At 45.0% G+C, this 19140-nt stretch overlaps 3 protein-coding genes across 6 annotated transcripts in view; 2 read left to right on the forward strand and 1 right to left on the reverse strand.

Annotated features, from left to right (window-relative positions):
• Nucleotides 1-2830: 2830 nt before the first annotated feature.
• btg2 (B-cell translocation gene 2) lies at nucleotides 2831-4919 on the reverse strand. The gene is made up of 2 exons (XM_077001334.1): nucleotides 4554-4919; nucleotides 2831-4187 (listed from the first exon to the last, which is right to left on the reverse strand). The coding sequence occupies exons 1-2, from the start codon at nucleotides 4699-4701 to the stop codon at nucleotides 3817-3819; spliced, it is 519 nt and encodes a 172-aa protein (XP_076857449.1). The 5' UTR covers nucleotides 4702-4919; the 3' UTR covers nucleotides 2831-3816.
• A 28-nt stretch (nucleotides 4920-4947) lies between these two features.
• LOC143511489 (uncharacterized) overlaps nucleotides 4948-19140 on the forward strand; it is a 29692-nt gene continuing 15499 nt past the window's right edge. Inside the window, exon 1 of one of the 4 annotated variants that reach the window (XM_077001126.1) lies at nucleotides 4948-5195. In XM_077001126.1, the coding sequence (XP_076857241.1) occupies nucleotides 5055-5195 (141 nt within the window). In that variant the 5' untranslated portion in view covers nucleotides 4948-5054. The other 3 variants (XM_077001129.1, XM_077001127.1, XM_077001128.1) reach the window with 3 other exon arrangements.
• Nucleotides 12903-15530, forward strand: LOC143511719 (uncharacterized). Its single transcript, XM_077001299.1, has 2 exons — nucleotides 12903-12911; nucleotides 13281-15530. The coding sequence occupies exon 2, from the start codon at nucleotides 13423-13425 to the stop codon at nucleotides 14896-14898; it is 1476 nt and encodes a 491-aa protein (XP_076857414.1). The 5' UTR covers nucleotides 12903-12911; nucleotides 13281-13422; the 3' UTR covers nucleotides 14899-15530.

The raw sequence follows: 19140 nt of genomic DNA on the forward strand, positions 1-19140 counted from the left end.
TATTCACGAGGAGCTGACTAGCACACTGCTCATATACAAAGCAGAACGGTCTGTCATCCAGTGAAACAGTAACAGTTCCAGAGTCTTGGCTCTGGATCTGGATACAAATGCTCATGACTTTCTCAACTCCATACACAGGCATGCCTGGTTCAGATCACTTACTCTGATGACAATATAATCTATAATCTATCAACCATAATCTTCAAAGTTCATAAAGCACATAAATGTGCCATCATATGGCAGCTCTGCTGTGTCTCCTTATTTGTATTTTGTGATTTCTAAGAAAAATGTATTGCTAAGCTTTATCAGTTGCTAAGCTAAATCACCTTGATATTAACTTCTTATTTTGTACTTGGCAAACTGTAAAACCAAGTTAACCTTGCTCTACTTTTAGGGTTGTGACCGAACCATTTGTAAGTTTTAAATCCATAAAAGTACCACAAAATTTGTTTATTGCATCAAGTCTGTTTGCCTTTATCAGGAACGTCAAATTAAACAAACAAAAAAACAATTATTATAAAATGCTCTTGTTAAAATTATTAACTGTTGTTAGGGTCAGCTTCTACCCAGGTATAATTAGAAAACAATACTAATTGCCAAAACTGAAATCATAAACACACTATATACCAACACCTCACATCCAGCTCTTCCTCCAACCATTTGATCTTCAGACATTTCCAGACATGTAGGGCCAAATCACTTTAGAGTTGTGTATACTGCTGTGGATACTATCAAAAGAAAGGCCCAAGGGGCCACAACAACCGTATTAAAACCAATACTTTCATGCATAAATAAGCCTAACAATGTAAACGAGAGGTAAGAAATAAATGGATGATAAATAATTTGTTTTAAGGTATCTAATGGCTGATTTGAGTCCAAACTGACCCATTAACATAAGAGATAGTAACAGAAAGCTAACACAAGAGAAATGTTAAGTAATAAACTTGATACTAGGCTGCTGTCTGTTTAACAACAGGTTTTATACTCAACCAAGGCAGGGCAATTTTGACACTACGTAAGCCCAATCATTTTGTTTACTTAAAAGCATAGACAGCAGCTTGCTGTATTTGTGTGTGTGTGGGTGTGGGTGGGTGTGTGCTGGGGGGAGTTAAAAGTATAAACACAGTGTAGGGCAGACATGTCTGGAGAGCAATGTGACAGATGGTATCGTGTCCGAAGTTGCTCCAACAGGCAAAATGGGGACAGCCAGCCGTGAGAGGCAGCCTATTGTCTCTCCTCACCAGACGCCCTATTCCTGAAAGCAGTAGCTCCGTGATGCTGATTATGCCGTTTTAGAGCCAGCGGGGGTGGAGGTGTCCGAGTGTGGCGGGCTGCTCCTAGGCGAGGGACCAAGCAGAGCTAGGGCTGTCCGGCCACATTCACACTCCCTCTCTACGTCCTTTCACAATCCCTTCTGAGCAGGACAAGGGGCTCAAAGTGGGCATTCGTATGGAAATTAAAGCACTGAAAACTGAAGGACGTGTGTGTGCTGAGTGTATGTGCGGTGCTGTGTGTGTGCATGTGTGCTGTGGTGTCTGTGTGTGTAGTGTAGCTAAGACTAGATGTGTGTAGATGCGACTGAATAGTAACAGAAAATTATTCTGTGACATCTGCTCATAGTACATCCACCCTAACACGCCACTCACAGAACATATCCAAATAAAGAGTAACACAACCACATAAAGCTAAAAGTACTCCTCTTACAAAATCAAACCTCACAGTCACTGTGACATGTTGAATAAACACAGCATTTGGAACAATATGAAGCAATAAACAATATATAACACTGAAATAATCTTTTAATAACATTGATGTGGAAAACTTATCCAACATTTAGCACTACTGTAAGATAGAACAGCAAGTCATATGAGCACTTAAATTTCAGAGTGAATACTTGTACAATACATTAACTCAGCACTTGGATGTTTGAAGCTTGGGAACCAGCGACACTTCATATACATGATGTGATTATTCTTACATGATTGTTTCAAGGCCCAGATCTGAGAAAGGACAGAAGACAATTCTACAGATTATGGAGTGCCCAAGACTACATCATTTTCGGGTGGAAGAAACTTGGAATCCCAACTCTGGCAGTTCAGATATTTTTCTCTGGCAGGGACCGAGAAACTAGTCTGCATCCACAAATTAAGTCATGGGACTGAAATTTTTATGAAGAATTTTTATTAAGCAAATCTTGGTACCCAATCTCAAATACAAGAAACATTCTGATATGGATACTAATTTACTGCAAGTAAATATCTTCCATAAATGCAACTTACAGTAAAGTTATCCGCAAACATTATTATAAACTGGAGACAGGATGAATACTCAGTAAAGAGTCAAGTTATTTCAAGTTATTTTTAAACTTACAAAACATTCCAAGAGTAGGCCCTCTTGAAAAAGGCAACTTTATTCAACGTGGACATTTTTGTAAAGGGGAAATAGTTGCCCCCATAGCATCAAGACTTGTGTCTAAACACTTCAACCACTGTAACTACCCGTAAACCAAATCGTTTCATAAAACATCCTGCTCAGAAGTGTTCAATGACTACCAAGGTAACGGTGAAAACACAGAACTCACAACCCCACACATCTCTGGGTGGTGTGCTTGAACATGCCCAGACATGAGTGTGTGCGCATGTGTGATAAGACATGACGCCTGCTGGGCATCAGCAGGATTGAACGTGAGGCAGAACACAAGGACTGGACTGCCTCCCCGAACCCAAGACCAGCTCTGATCACCATCCCACAGAGTGCCATTTACCACTGAACTGCAATGTGACCATAACATACAACACCAATATTTCACACAAGGGAAACAAGACAAGTGAACAATTTTATAGTTTTATTGTAATAAAAATTCCACAAAACTGTACAGTTTTCTATACAAGCACAAATTTAAGTTTAAAAATTACATTAAGCATACTGTGCTTCAAATAGCTTACAAACTACATTGTCTGTCTAAAACAGTAAACATGGCTGCTCAGCAGCCGAGAGAGAGAGAGAGAGAGAGAGAGAGAGAGATAAGAGTATCTTGCTGGCAGTGTGAACGGGCCTTATGGGCCTGACGCCAACCAGCCACCTCACAGTTTCTAGCATCCACTTTGCGCTGAGCTCAGAGCAAACGTTCAGTGCCCTGGGGGGCAGTGGACACACCCACACACAGCTCACAAAGTATCACGTTCACTTTTCCAAACAGAATTCATTTCACAACATTACAACAACTCGGAGGGGCACAATAAGAGCTTCAACCAAACCAAGTATGTTTCTGCATATTGCACAATAAGAGTTAAGAGGTTGGCAGAAATATTCAACATTAAGGAGGTCATGACACCATTGTCTAAGGCAGCAGAAATCGAAGTGTTTTTCTGTCAGGGTCCCTAAAGTGGTGGCCATTTTGTGCAATACACATTTAAATTCAAGCACTGTAGTATCTAGCTAGTGTCTCTCAACAGCTCAGATTGTATTACATTCTTGAGAGTGGCAAAATACTCTTATTGCACTGTGATAGCCAGCACCAATGTTTATGTTAGTTCACCCTAAATTGTCACAGTGTTGATAAGACAAAAATACAGATAAGATCTAACAGTGCAAGGTTCTTAAGGGGTCCATCTGAAAATATCCAAACAGTAACATTACCTTTCAATAGGCAGTGCTTTAGTTTAACATAACATAAGGGTTTCAGATTTGGCTTTAACCGAGAGAGAAACGTCTAGAAATGCAAAGTCTCAGGAAAATGAAACTTTTTTTCTGAGGAAGGCTGATTAATGTCGCACCCAATTCGTGACTCGTTTAAAGTGCTCAGCGGAAAGCCCGTTAGCTCGAGACGGTCATCAGGTAGTTCTTCGGAGGGCTCGTGCGGCCCCCCATCATGAACCGATTTTTACAGTTCATCGTCTGGTCGAAGGGCGACATAACGAGAGCGCTGGGAGTGGAGGCAGGCGCAGGGGGTTCGGCCTCGTAGAGTACACAGATGGACCCGTCCTCTCCGATACGGTAGGACACTTCATATGGGTCCACCCACAAAGTCAGTTCACGGGGAAGGAGGGAAAAGAGCTGTCCACTGCTCAGTCCAATTCGGCCAGCCGCCCTACCAATAAGTGGATCCATCTCATGATTAATCCTGATGCAGCGGTAACCGGAGCCCTTCTGTGGCCTGTCCGGGAACCAGTGCTGTTGGTAGTGCTCTGTAGGTAGAAACACACATGACATAAATTTAGCTCCAGAGGCCAGGACAAAAGACACAACCTACACACCAGGACAAAAGACACAACCTACACACCAGGACAAAAGACACAACCTACACACCAGGACAAAAAAGACACAACCTACACACCAGGTACACACCAGCTGCCCGGCCGCCTGTGCTCATCGAGCTCACCTAAGCCAGGTAGGATGAAGTTGGCTTAGCTAGACTCTGACTAGGTTCTGGCAAATCTACAACATTTTTAGACAGCCAGGAAACACAATCGGCCGATCAAAACAGCAAAGCCAGCGTTAACCAGCTGAACTACACCGTTGATATCCAGAATAAGAACTTGAAGGACATTTACCTGACAGTGCTTGTTGGAGGCAATCTCTGAAAACCTGCAGTTGTTTCTCGCTGAGAAACCCTCTTGTTCGCAGCAATCTTGAAACAAAATTCGCTGCTGCCGTCACCTCGGGGCCCATGTCAGCTTTGGTTCCGTAGCTATGGGTCATTTTCTCCAGATTTGTTTATGTCCGTGACTGGATACGTTTCCGTACTCAAGAAGCAAACTCCTGTATCGAAGCGAGAAAGATGTATTTAGATAACTTGTTGGTCTTTCTTCAAACAGTAGCTGCCTAAATTAAAGCAACAAGTCGGACAATATAAACATTCTTGTAAACTCAAACTATCTAAGAAAGTCCTGTTGTCGTTCAGCAGCATCCGCCTCTTCTGCGCGTACTACGCGACGTTTGCCTCTTTATTCAACAACACACAAAGGATGATGTAATTTAATCGCCACCTTGATTGATGCGACAGACCGTCCAATAAGAGGCCCTGACAAATCCTCCCACTGCTAAGTTGGCCTATGATTGGTTATCATCATGGAAAATGTCGTTTGAGGGAGGGCGCAAAGGAGCCGAGGAACGGTTTCCGTGGACTTCCAAATATAGAGATTGACGTCAAGCACACTCGGGTATTCATGACGACAGCGAGAAAAACCCTGACGGTAAACCTTCAACACACTTTTATAGTAAAAACCTAGATGTTTTGTTGATATTTTTCCAACAATTCTAGTTAGATCCCTTTATATGTTTAATTGTAATTAAAGCTATAGTTTGCAGCTATCTTCCTTATGAAAACATGCTCCCATTCAGTTGAACTACATTTTAATAGTAACGCCAGCGGTCGAAATATTGGACAAACCTGCTTTGTGATAACAGTTGTTGTAAAAATAAAAACGCTATACAAATAAATGTGACTTTGACCGTCGACATTAAAATCCAAGGCAAAAGCTGTCAGATGTTATTCAAGAAAACCGTCACATTAAGTAAAAAGAACACATTTTAAAATACTTGAGTACACTGGCTAATAGGCCAATGATTCTCAACTCCAGTCACACAGTAACACTGCCCTGTTCAATATAAATAGGATACTACTAATCGATACAGTATCAATATAATCAATATACTGATTTATATAAAATGTTGAGCAGGTCCAGTTGACTTCAGTTTAGCATCAAGATGGCAAGAAGAAAAGATCTCAGTGAATTTAAAAGAGGTTCATTATTGGAGCTGGGGCTTCAGTGAACTGACTAATGTTTCAACACAACCTGACTAAAATTACATCTGTGATAGATTGGGGGAAACATGGGAAGATAGCTGCACATTATGAAGAAAAGGTCACTTTCAGTAACATTAATGTGATATGCACCAATGACATGTATATGAGAACCAAGGGGAGTCAACAAGCTCTCTGAGAGCGTGGCTTGTTTTGTGTGCCCTAAGAGATTTTTTAAATACGTTTGTAATTATGTCATGACTGCCAGCACTATTTACTGTATTCTCTTTTTGAGAAAACAATCATAGATTGGACCAAAAAACAATAGTAATCGTATCTATTTACATTATCTGTGCCCAGGACACAACTCTCAAAATTTAATTCAGCCGTTGCAGAAGTTAACTATCGCAGAAATAACAATCAAGATTGGTTTTCCTCAAGCAGTTTTCATTGTACGAGGAATAAATTATAGCGTATTCTACTCAGTGGCTACCCGTAGGCCTACATTTTATCCAGTAGCCTATACTCAATTACAAGCATGCCATCAAGTAAAAAGTATGTAACCTGCGAGAAAAGCTAAACAAGTCAAATTTAGGTAAATGACTAAACAGAGTTGCCAACTCTCACGTATTGAGCGTGAGACACACGCATTTGACCGTTTTCACACGCTCTCACGCCACACATCCGATTTCTCACGCCGAAAAAAAATCTAGTTTATTTACTAGTTCGCTCTGGCGCCAACCACTGGCGATCGATCGATCGCGATATAATACCTAATTTGTGTCCATTTTACACCCCCGCGTCAACAACTTAAGTTCGACCCCCCCCCCTCAACAATTTACACTCGCCACCCCCTCCAGGTTCAAATCTCACTCCAAGTGATCTTAAAAAGTTGGCAACCCTGCTAAATCTGACATACATCACAGTGGCTGAATCCCAAATGCCGTACTTAAGAAGTAGGCACTAGATTTCAGTGATGTACGTTCAGCTCAACCGTTAAAGCAGTAGGCCTACGTTCTTTCAGTAGGAGACTGGGCACTTTTCATAACCCCGGACACACTACCTGTTATCTCGTACTGCTCTGGTGTACTGAATAGGAGGGAAGAAAGAGATTTCGGATTCAGCCAGTAACTGTTTCTAGCATTGGTTTCTAGTCGTTGGGCGTCGTTGAGTGGCCGACAAGTTTAGGCGTAAATGTTTTATCGCCATCTAGTGACCATACCTTGACATAATGAAAATATGACATTTAGTAGGCTATACGAAAGTGTTGTTTTTTTTAAGAAAAATCTGTCAGTCCAGTAGTGAATTATCAGAAACTGTAAAGCCTGTAGGTGTAGTAGTTTTATTGTATTAATTAGTTAGCAAAACATATTAACTTAGTACGTAGTATAGTAAACAAGGTAATAAAGTAAACAATGTAGTATAGTAAACAATATACCACACTGTTTAGGTTTCAGTACACGCGCGTGAACACGCTCGCACACGGGGGGTGGGGGGAGAGAGATAGATACTCGGGATGAAGAATGCTTGATCGTGGGAGTGGGTAGAGAACTGGTCCAGTCAGATGCTGATAATTCACCTTTTGCGAGATTTAACGCGCATCTTAAAGTCTCTCCTGTTGAGATTGAGCTTGTCCGGAACGCTTGCTGTGCAGAGCACAATAATATGTCAGACTGTCGCAACCGCATTCTTAATATTACATCTGGGTGTTTTTGAAAACGTATAATAGCATCTGAAAATAAATTTCCCACATCGATCAGAGGCTGTAGAGAGCGTTATAAATAAATATGCATTTGAGCTTGAAGTTGCCCACTAAAATAGATCTACAAATTAATCTAAAAAATGTATGAGAGATCAGTAGCTAAAGGAGGAGTATTATCCGCGACGAGAGAATGCAGACTGCATATCCCACTTTACGTCGTCGTGTATAGCTCACTGCTAAACGCAAAACAACAACAAAAAACAACCTACATATTAGCAGCATTTAGTTTAGCGGATTCCGTTGTTCGGTCAGTTGCATCTAAATAAACGGTACCGAAACTATATTTAGACCCACTGCTGTCAAAGAGGATGTAATGACGGGGTTCAAGTCAAGGGCTTTCACCATGGCAACACATATGCCATACACGCAGCTTTCCGCTAGGCAGGCCTTACATCAGAAAACATTTTAATGTATTTTTACACTGATTGAAATTGACAATTATATGAATTTAAATATTATCATCGTAGTTAAATGCAAATACGCATTTAACTTTTTTAAATTTAAATTTAAGTTGAATAAGCCTAGTTTACATGCAAATACGTTGTGAGCTACGTTGCCTATTGAATAAGCCTAGTTTACATGCAAATACGTTGTGAGCTACGTTGCCTATTGAATAAGCCTTATCACGAAGATTGTTTGAGCATGACGACTCAAAGAATAACGGCGCATCCCCGTGCTTTCTTGTCACCTCGCTCAAAGCTGTGTATAATGTCCTAGTCTTTATTTCTTGGTTCGGACGATGGGGCGAATATCCAGGGATGCGTATTTTCTTATACATATGGGCATTGTGTGGTCCTAAGTCGCACAAACGTTACGTGCAGCTCAGAGCTCTTTTCCGCTGATCAGAGCTAACGTCTCCCTGCAGCAGTGAGCGTGCGTGCGCGTGTGTGAGTGCCTCCCACGCTGACGGTTTTCACTCTACCGTGTTCCTGAAAACCCAGAAAGCCGCGTGAAGATTCATGAGGTTCTGCGTCTACACTTTAGTCACGCTGATGCAGATCCTTGCTGTTGCACCAAGTCCAAACAAGGACTTTTTTTATCTCTCTTTCTCGTTCTCTCTCCCTTCTCTCTCTCTCTGTGTATCTGTGCGTGTATGTGTGGAGAGAGAGTTGTATGGTGGTGATTATGAGAATTGTGAGATGGTTGTGTGGTTGTAGTGTTCTGCCCCAGGCCTTTGTGTGTTGTGAGAGTGTTGTGGTGTTCTGCCCCAGGCCTTTGTGTGTTATGAGAGTGTTGTGGTGTTCTGCCCCAGGCCTTTGTGTGTTGTGAGAGTGTTGTGGTGTTCTGCCCCAGGCCTTTGTGTGTTGTGAGAGTGTTGTGGTGTTCTGCCCCAGGCCTTTGTGTGTTGTGAGAGTGTTGTGGTGTTCTGCCCCAGGCCTTTGTGTGTTGTGAGTGTTGTGGTGTTCTGCCCCAGGCCTTTGTGTGTTGTGTGAATGTTTTTTCCCCCTCAGTACAGTTGTTCCACTGGTTCCTCTACATTTGACTATGTGTTGCACTGTTATCTTATAGGTATTAGGGCCTAGACGACATGGATGTAATGGAACGCTATATGAAGTGCAATAGGGAATATGGATGTGGAAAAGGGCTTCATTGAGTGTTACAGATGCACAGTTTGTTACCCAGTCACTGTGAAATTATGAGTGGAAACCAAGAAGGACATCAAGATCACAGACAGGGTCTCGCTACAGAAGAAATACAATGAGCAGGACAAAGGCTCTAGCATGTGTGAAAAACAGGTTAACAGCACTGCCATTCATACTGCAAACATACATAAAAAAACTTTGTCCCAAACAATACATGTTCAGAATGTTCTGTACAAATTAACAAGCTGCTAAATATTGGACCCAGTCGCCATCCAACTATAGACCATTAGACTGTAGAACTATAGACCAAGAACTTGTGTTCCACAACACCGATGCTCTTGTAAGTCACCAAGGTGAATAAGCGTATGTGCAAGTATATATAAGGGGATCAGTAACAACACCAGAGCACTACCTATTCCAAGACCACACAGATTAATCTAGACAATGCCTTATATGCGCCAACACGGATGTGAATATGCATACGAATGTGGTTGGTCTATCTTGGACTATCCTTTGGCTGGTTAAGACTCTGAATTTAATTACTTTTGCCTGAAATTGTGTCAAATTGATGGCTTCTTGTTTGGACCTAGTTGTTTTCTTGCTGCAGGTGTGGTTTTGCTCTGGACCATAGGCGTGAATTGGGAGGTGGACACACCACTTACTAAACTTATGAATTAGGACTCCACTAGAGATGTATACATGTCTCGCAATTCTTGCAAGATCTTATAGACACTATCATCGTCTTATCACAACACCAGCAGCTATATCATAATCATAGGCCATAGTGGCAAGAAGGCTCAGGAATAGCCTGCCCGCTAGGCTGAATTAATCTCAGCGCTATTGCATCCCTCCACTCACTACACCTCCTGGGTCAGGATCCTACAGAGATCTGGATCACCCCTGAGGTGACTGATCCACCCTGACTCTGGTTGTCCCGTCCTCTGTTCTGTCCTCTGCCCTGTGCTTTACCTTTTCCTTCAAGTCAAGTAAATTTTAAGAATAACCAGAACCAATTAATATAAATGAAATAAAATAAAGTAACCAGAGATTAGAAATATTACATGGACATATACCTAGAGCAAAGGGCAATTTAAGAAGAAACTATAAACTATACTTTCAAATGATAAAATTAGATCGCGTGTGTGTCCATGCTCATGTGTTGGACCAGAAACAATTAAAAGAGTCAGTGACATTTAAAACTTTCCCACCAGAGGCTTTGAGGAACAAGATATGTGAATTTTAAAATCACCAAGGATTCTCACAAATTCTCTATGGCATCTTAGCAGAGATGGTAGCACAACTTTCCTGTTGTGACATTTCACCACTCTTTCCATCTCCATTCTTTCCATCTCTTCTTTAAAATTTTATTCTATCGGTCCTTATCTTTCTCCACTACATGTCATCTGCCATCCTCTAGGTTCCTTAGATAATTTCATTGATATGAAACTGTCCTATGTCAATTCCCTACTGAAGAAAACCCATTCATTCATTGGTGACTTCAGCCTTCCATCAGACAAGCTACATTTCTCTTGCATCGTTCCACTGTTGCCAATCTCATACAAACTCACAGACCAAGTAATGTTCTGGACCTCATTCTCCACTACACCACAGCACTGGACACCACCCACCTTCCCTACTGAGACTATCATATTTTCTATGCATCTCTCTCTTCTTCCCTAATTTTTCTATCCACAACTTGCAATGTGTTCTTCCTTCTTCCATCACAATCTGTGCTCCATCACTTACTCCCTTGCATCTACTCTATTGTCTAGTCTTCTTCACCCAGACTTTTCGACTTTTCCACATTCAGAATGCAGCTTATTCCAACCTCTCTTTCCAAGTTCTTACTAGAATTAACATCTGCAAAGGCAAAAAGGAAAATTTGAATCAGTGTCTAATTCAGACAAGATCTTCAGTATTTTTCTTCTCTCTTAACCCTCCTTTCCCCTCCTCCCTCCTCTATTACTACTAAGGATTTTATCACCTTCTTTGAAAACAAGGTTGCAGCAATCTGCCAGTCCACTTTTTCTGTTCAAACTCTTCCACCAGTGTTCATACCCTTACATCCAAGTCCCTTGCTTCTTTTCTCCTCTCTCAGACAAAATTCTTCAATTCCCGACTTACAGCAATCCAGCTACGTGGCTACTGGATCCCATTACTTCCACTATGTTCCAGACTATATACCTAAGGTGCTCAAGACTGCCATGGTGGTACCAATCCTAAAGAAGGAAACAACACCAACATAAACAGTTACAAACTAGTATTGTTCCTCTCTTTCATCTAAAAGGTTATTGAATGAGCAGTCTACAATCAATTATCTCTTTTCCTCACCCACAACCTGCTCCAGGATTCCAGTCAATCTGGCTACAAACCAGCACTTTCAACAGAAACAGCCCTTACAGCAATGACAGAGAAACGTCTTTCTGCCAAATCTGTCAATCTGCCTTGACTCATTTAGACTTTTTGTCAGCTGGTAAACTACAACATCCTCATCTCTGTTTTTCCAGCCCCTTCATGACTGCTTCCGCATGGTCCTGTCAGATATCATGGAGAGGATCCAATCAAGGCTCAGTGTTAGGCTCTCTTCTTTTCAGGTTTCATTTTATACTTGCTCTTTTGGTGATGTATTCATGGCTTCTCCTACCTCTTGACTAGGGTTGGCACCTAGGTCTGACAAAAAACAAGGACACTGTCATACGCGAACGTTGTTGACGGTGGGGGGGTTGGCGAACGTAAATTGTTGACTGAGCGAGAAAAACAGTCTAAATAGTCGTTTGAACTAACCTAGTGAAAACCGGGACATTAAATGATTTTTTTTGCCGGGACCGAATATTAAAAAGAAGGAAAACCGGGAAAGCCCAGGAAAACCGGGACAGCGATGTGAAAACCGGGACAGTCCCGGGAAAACCGGGACAGGTGGCAACCCTACTCTTGACACTCTTGACAGACTTATCTAAGCACAACTGACCAAGTCATGTCTCAAGTCGCTACGGTGCAAGTCCATGTCAAGTCTTTAGTCTTTTTACATTGCTAAAATACTCAACTGCATACACATTGAAATCTAATGCTAAATTTACACTGGTCTGCAAATTAATCTCAGCTAACACGTAAATAGACTTCAGACACTGTAGTTACAGAAGCTACAAATTGCTTAAGGTTAAACTGAGCTTACTAGTAAAAGTATCTATTAGCTACTAAGCCAGCTAGCATACATTTTATCCCATCTACAGTCCCTGACATAAGTTCTGTCACTTATCCATGTTGTGGAAATAAAGCTTATAACCTGACTGTCACGTATGGCAACGCCCCCTCTCTTAGCTGTCACTCCGGGTTCCCTCGTGTCTGTGTTCCTTGCCCGTTTGTCCCGCCCTGCTCGTTTATTTTGATAATTCCCTATTGTCTGCTACGCCCCTGTCGTCATTGTTCTCACCTGTTCCCAGTTAGTTCTGTGTATATTAGTCCCTGTGTCTCCCAGGTCTAGTTATCGGTTGTTTTGTTCATTCTGTCAGTTGTGTTTTCCTGTTCGCTGTTTTCATCCCGCTCGTGAGTTTGTTCTGTGTTTCTGTCATCCGTATAGATCTCTGCCTGTTCCGTGTTTCTCCGTTTTGTTTAGTTCCCTGTCCAAGTATGCCTGTGTACCTTTCATGTTCTGGCTGCCCTCCTGGTTTGACCCACGCCTGTCCTATCGATAATGGTTTTGGTATCCCCATGAATAAATCTTGCTCTCCTCAGCGTTTGTGTCCGCCTCCCTGTTCTGCCCAGCGCAGACCGTTACATAACAACCGATCTAACGAGGACAGAGCGAGGGAGCGAGACTCTGGTGAGTTTAGTTGCTGTAACGAGTTGTTGGCTGCTTCCGTGCAGTTTAACTCTCGTGTGTTACAGCGCGAACGAGCCGGAGACAGGAATACCCCTGGTGCTGTGGGAACAAGGAAGTCTCGTCAATTTTAACTGGCTTTCGCGACGAGACTCCTATCGAGCGCTACGAGTCTGCCCGGCTTGGGGAACACTATAGGGAGGAGCAACCTGTAGTGCAAGTCACGGGCAGACGGAATGAGCGCACAGACGAGCATTGGCTTAACCCTCGGTTTGCTCTCGGTGGTAACTGCGAGCTCCCGACGCCTCGAGGGAGGCAGAGCCGTCGCAGAGAGACCAACCGAGAGGCTTCTGTGTCTGTGTGTTCTTCCAGGCTCACCCAGGACCCCAGTGATGAGGACCTCCCTCCGCGGATCCCGGAAGCCACTCCCCGAAGGCTCCCAAAGAACTTTTTGGGGGGGAGTACTAGCCACTCATCCCAAGAGTGGCCGGCTCAGACCCGGGGTGACGTCAGTATGGCGGCTCAGCCCCCCGAGGACATCAGTATGACGGCTCCGCCCCCCGAGAGCGTCTGTATGGCGGACCCGCCCCCCGAGGGCGTCTGTATGGCGGACCCGCCCCCCGAGGGCGTCAGTATGGCGGACCCGTCTCCCGAGGGCGTCTGTGGCGTCTGTGGCCTGTCCCCACGACCCAGGAGGGGTCGCTGCCTGTTCCCGCTGCCCGCCAGCGGACCCCGCCAGTTCCCGCTGCCCGTCGGCCGTCCACGCCGGTTCCTGTCCCCGCTGCCCGTCGGCCGTCCACGCCGGTTCCTGTCCCCGCTGCCCGTCGGCAGTCCACGCCGGTTCCTGTCCCCGCTGCCCATCGGCCGTCCACGCCGGTTCCTGTCCCCGCGACCCAGGAGGGGTCGTCCGCGCCGGTTCCTGTCCCCGCTGCCCGTCGGCCGTCCACGCCGGTTCCTGTCCCCGCTGCCCGTCGGCCGTCCACGCCGGTTACTGTCCCCGCGACTCAGGAGGGGTCGTCCACGCCGGTTCCTGTCCCCGCTGCCCGTCGGCCGTCCACGCCGGTTCCTGTCCCCGCTGCCTGTCGGCCGTCCATGCCGGTTCCTGTCCCCGCGACTCAGGAGGGGTCGTCCGCGCCGGTTCCTGTCCCCGCTGCCCGTCCACGCCGGTTCCTGTCCCCGCGACTCAGGAGGGGTCATCTGCGCCGGTTCCTGTCCCTGCTGCCCGTCGGCCGTCCACGCCGGTTCCTGTCCCCGCCGCCCGTCGGCAGTCCACGCCGGTTCCTGTCCCCGCTGCCCGTCGGCCGTCCAAGCCGGTTCCTGTCCCTGCGACTCAGGAGGGGTCGTCCGCGCCGGTTCCTGTCCACGCTGCCCGTCGGCCGTCCACGCCGGTTCCTGTCCCTGCTGCCCGTCGGCCGTCCACTCCAGTTCCTGTCCCCGCGACCCGGAGGGGGTCGTCCACGTCGGTTCCTGTCCCTGCGACCCAGGAGGGGTCGTCCACGCCGGTTCCTGTCCCCGCGACCCAGGAGGGGTTGCCGCCTGTTCCCGCTGCCGGTCTGCCGGCCACGCCTGTTTCCCCGGAGACTGTGCTGCCCACGTGTGGGCTTGGACTGAATGTGTTGTCTGCTCCGCCCTGTGTTCCTGCCTCTATGCCTATGTTCCCCTTGCTCCCATGTCCTGTCCCTGGTTTTGTTTTGGTTCCTGTCCCCATGGTTATGTCTGTTCAGATCCGTGTTCCTGTTCCTGTGTCGGTGTCTTGTGGTGTTATCTCTGTCCCTGTCTCGGTTCCCCAAGTCGTGATCCACTTCGTTCCTGTCCCAGTCTCCGTCATCCAAGCTGCGTTTGCCTCAGTGTATGCCTCTGCCCTGTCCCCTGGCCCCGCTCCCGTGTCTGTCCCCAGTCCTGTCCTGTCCAGTCCTGCTCCCGTACCTTGCCCTGGCCCTGTCCAGTCTCCCTGTGTCCCGTGTCATGCCGTGTCCCAGTCCAGCTCTAGGCCAGTCTCCACGTCTCCTGTCTTTGTCCCTGCCATGCCCCAGGACCCATGTCCTGTCCCTCTGGTCCGTCCTGTGTCTGCTGTCCCTGTCCCTTGCCGTGTACCGTGGTTCCCTGTCCTGTCCTAGTCCGTTTCCCTGTCCTGTCTGCCCTTGCGTGCCCCGGAGTGGCATGCTTTGAGGGGGGGTACTGTCACATATGGCAACGCCCCCTCTCCTAGCTGTCACTCCGGGTTCCCTCGTGTCTGTGTTCCTTGCCCGTTTATCCCGCCCTGCTCGTTTATTTTGATAATTCCCTATTGTCTGCCACGCCCCTGTCGTCATTGTTCTCACCTGTTCCCAGTTAGTTCTGTGTATATTAGTCCCTGTGTCTCCCAGGTCTAGTTATCGGTTGTTTTGTTCATTCTGTCAGTTGTGCTTTCCTGCTCGCTGTTTTCATCCCGCTCGTGAGTTTGCTCTGTGTTTCTGTCATCCGTATAGATCTCTGCCTGTTCCGTGTTTCTCCGTTTTGTTTAGTTCCCTGTCCAAGTATGCCTGTGTACCTTTCATGTTCTGGCTGCCCTCCTGGTTTGACCCACGCCTGTCCTTTCGATCATGGTTTTGGTATTCCCTTGAATAAATCTCGCTCTCCTCAGCGTTTGTGTCCACCTCCCTGTTCTGCCCAGCGCAGACCGTTACACTGACTTTAAATTCATTGATTGGTTTTAGAAATGACTCATATGAAAGCTGAAACCCTCCCAAATGAGATTTAATTTACGAAAATAAATTTGCTTCACTGCAGAAATATTGATCATTAAATGAACACAGTAAGGTCAGATTTTGGCAAGACAAAAGTTGTCGCCTTGTCATATAATGCACCCAATCCTAGTTTACAGCCTCACCTGTGCTCACAAATTGATTGGTTAATTAGTGGGTGTGTATAAAAATAACTCCAGCACCCCAGAGCTTCACTTGCACTGCAACATCTGACAACATGCCAAAAATCCATCCTGCGACCAAAGCCTTGATTATCAAGACGCTGAAGACCAAATCCACTGCAGAGGTGGCTGACACCTTTAATGTGTCTCAGCGTCAAGTACAAAGAATAAAAAAAAGATTTGAAGAGACTGGAGATGTTTTTGACAAGACCAGGTCCGGCAGACCCCACAAGACAGCTGCTCGGGAGGAACATTTGTTGGTTAGAAAATCCAAAGCTAGTCCCTCTTCCACTGCAGCAGAGCTCCACCAGGCCTGGTCACCTCAAGTCCCTGTGTCAACTAGAACAGCTTGTAAGATTCTGTCTCGAAATGGCCTCCATTGTCGAATCAGTGCCCAGAAGCCAGCACTAAACAAAAGGCTGCTAAATGGATGGACGCTGGAAAAGTGGCAGAAGGTGGATTTCTCAGATGAATCTTCAGTTGAATTACACCACAGCCACCGCAAATACTGCAGGAGACCTACTGGAGCCAGAATGGATCCAAGATTCACCCAGAAATCAGTCAAGTTCAGTGGTGGAAAGATCATGGTCTGGGGTTACATTCAGTATGGGGGTGTGCAAAACATTTGCAAGGTGGAAGGCAATATCAATAGCCTAAAATATCAAGAAATATTAGCTACATCTTACATTCCCAATCATAAAAGGGGTAAAATTTTGCAGCAGGATGGTGCTCCATCTCATACATCCATCTCTACATCAAAGTTCCTCAAAGCGAAGAAGATCAAGGTGCTCCAGGACTGGCCAGCCCAGTCACCAGACATGAACATCATTGAGCATGTTTGGGGTAGGATGAAAGAGGAAGCTTGGAAGACAAAACCAAATAATTTTGATGAACTCTGGGAGGCATGTAAGACAGCATTCTTTGCTATTCCTGATGACTTCATCAATAAATTGTATGAATCATTGTCAAACCACATGGATGCAGTCCTTCAAGCTCGTGGAAGTCACAAAATATTAAATGTGGCTCTAATAGCACCACAACGTCATTCACCAGTGGTATGAAGCATATATTTGTATATGAAGTGAATTATTTGTTTGATTTTCACCTTACTTTCTGTGGGCGACATAATATGCTTCATAACACTGGTGAATGATGTTGTGGTGCTATTAGAGCCACATATACCCTAGACACCCCCATATCCAAGTTGGAGGAACCACAGAAAGTGATGGACAATAAGGCTTAATATCCACTGAACCTCCAGATCCAGTCAGATAAAGTGTTAAGTCCTGTGCTGTACCAGCTATTCCAAGGACTGCATTCATCTGGACAGCAATCTGAGATGTTGCTACATCCACCTTCTTCTGCTGTTTGTCCATCACTACACCCTCTCCTGCTGTTTGTCCTTCACTACTGTGTTTGGTTGGTTAGCCATTACCATTTTGTCAGACTGTATCTGGACTTCCCACAGGATCTTAGCTCAGTCATTATCCACCACTTCATGGTTGTATCCCAATTGACCTTGCAACCTGTACTTGGCAAAGATTTTCTGTAAACTATGCCAGCCAATTGGTTGTGGCATTTCATGTCCGTCTGCCTGCTAGCATCTTGCATTCTGCTGTAATGTGCTGGATTGTCTCAGGGGCATCTCTGCACAGAGGGCATCTCAGGGTCATCTCTGCATCTGGGTCCTGCCTGGTAATAATGGCGAGAGTGTAGGAGCTTTTTGTCCATGGAGCAAATATGACCTCGAGAAACTTCCACGCTGGCATCTCTCAAAGCACCAAAGGTTCTCTACCACTGGAGCATACATATGAATTAGTAAAAGCCCACAGTTCTATCCATTTCTTCTTTTTTAATACCAAACACACATGAGAATGATCTAACACTCAAAGCTGCTACAATCTATTTTAAAGTTCTTGTTAACTTATGCCAGTCTTAGCCACTTCTCTCTCCCTTGAAGGCCATACTGTCCATCAAAACGTTTCTGCAATGACCCTTCCTGCAAATACATGCAAATGTTATGCTTAGCCTAGCCTTCAAATACCTGACAGGAAGATAAGACTACATCATTAAGCTAGAACGGCCTTACGCTAGAACAGCCTTACATTAGAATGGCCTTATGCTAGATCTGCCTTATGCTAGAATGGCCTTGCGCTAGAACGACCTTATGTTAGAATGGCCTTATGTTAGAATGGCCTTACACTAGATCTGCTTTACGCTAGAATGGCCTTACTCTAGACCTGCCTTATGTTAGAATACCCTTACGCTAGAATGGCCGTACGTTAGAGCGGCCTTAGGCTAGAACTGCCTTATGCTAGGACACTGAAGAAATTTGACCTCAAGATTTTTCATCACTGGATATTTTATCGTTGAAGCCAAAGCTGGTGCTTTGGATAGCTTAGATATTTCTTCGGAATGCAGGGGCTTGTGCTGATGGGGCCACAGAAAGCTGTGCTGTAGGCCAAAGCAGTGATGCCTGGTAGAGACATGGAGACCACCTTAGCAGAGAGACATGAAGACTGCCTCAGCAGAGGAACCCCAACCTGCACGGGCTAATGAGACAGCTCGGTGTGACACACTCATACAGATACACATGCGACTGTGTGTGTGTGTGTGTGTGTGTGTGTGTGTGTGTGTGTGTAGCACTCATGGTAGGTTTAACCACAGTGATGAAGTATTAGTATGGTAGGTTTAGCCACAGTGATGGAGTAGTTCTATATATAGTAGCAGTGTAAATAATTAAACTCGTACTGGTGATCTTAATTGCAGTGTGATTGTTAGTCCGTTTTTTTATATTTTATTTTAATGTGTTCAGGATGTGCATTAGTGAGTGCAAGATGTAGTATAGTGTGTGTGTGTGTGTGTGTGTGTGTGTGTGTGTGTGTGTGTGTGTGAGAGAGAGAGAGAGAGAGAGAGAGAGAGAGAGAATATGAGGCACATGCCTGTTCATTCCTCATCTCTTCTCTTCACTACTACCTCCCACACACATACACACACATCTACACATTCTCCAGTGTGTAAGACATGCAGAAAGCACTCACATTTAGAAGGCTAGCTCACACATTATGTATTATACACTAATGATTTGACAAATGTTTAATGCTAACAACCACCTTCATATTTTCTGGACAAACATTCCATTTATAGCCTTTGATAGACACATCCACACACACATGCACACACACACATATACGTGCACGCACGCACACACACACACACACACACACACATCCTGTTGGAGCAGTACCGGAGGCTGAAAACACACATTCTAATGCAGTCTGTGTTTAACGCATAACCACTAATTAACATTAAAGGTAAGACAGTAAA

This window comes from Brachyhypopomus gauderio, chromosome 1 (genome assembly GCF_052324685.1).
Source record: "Brachyhypopomus gauderio isolate BG-103 chromosome 1, BGAUD_0.2, whole genome shotgun sequence".
Taxonomy (NCBI): Eukaryota; Metazoa; Chordata; class Actinopteri; order Gymnotiformes; family Hypopomidae; genus Brachyhypopomus; species Brachyhypopomus gauderio.

Excerpts from the sequence above, each read along its gene's own strand:
- btg2 (XM_077001334.1), bottom strand. The coding sequence starts at position 4,701 with ATGACCCATAGCTACGGAACCAAAGCTGACATGGGCCCCGAGGTGACG. Across the intron at positions 4,188-4,553 it reads CCTCCAACAAGCACTGTCAG|AGCACTACCAACAGCACTGG; the intron begins GTAAATGTCCTT and ends TTCTACCTACAG.
- LOC143511719 (XM_077001299.1), top strand. The coding sequence starts at position 13,423 with ATGGCGGCTCAGCCCCCCGAGGACATCAGTATGACGGCTCCGCCCCCC.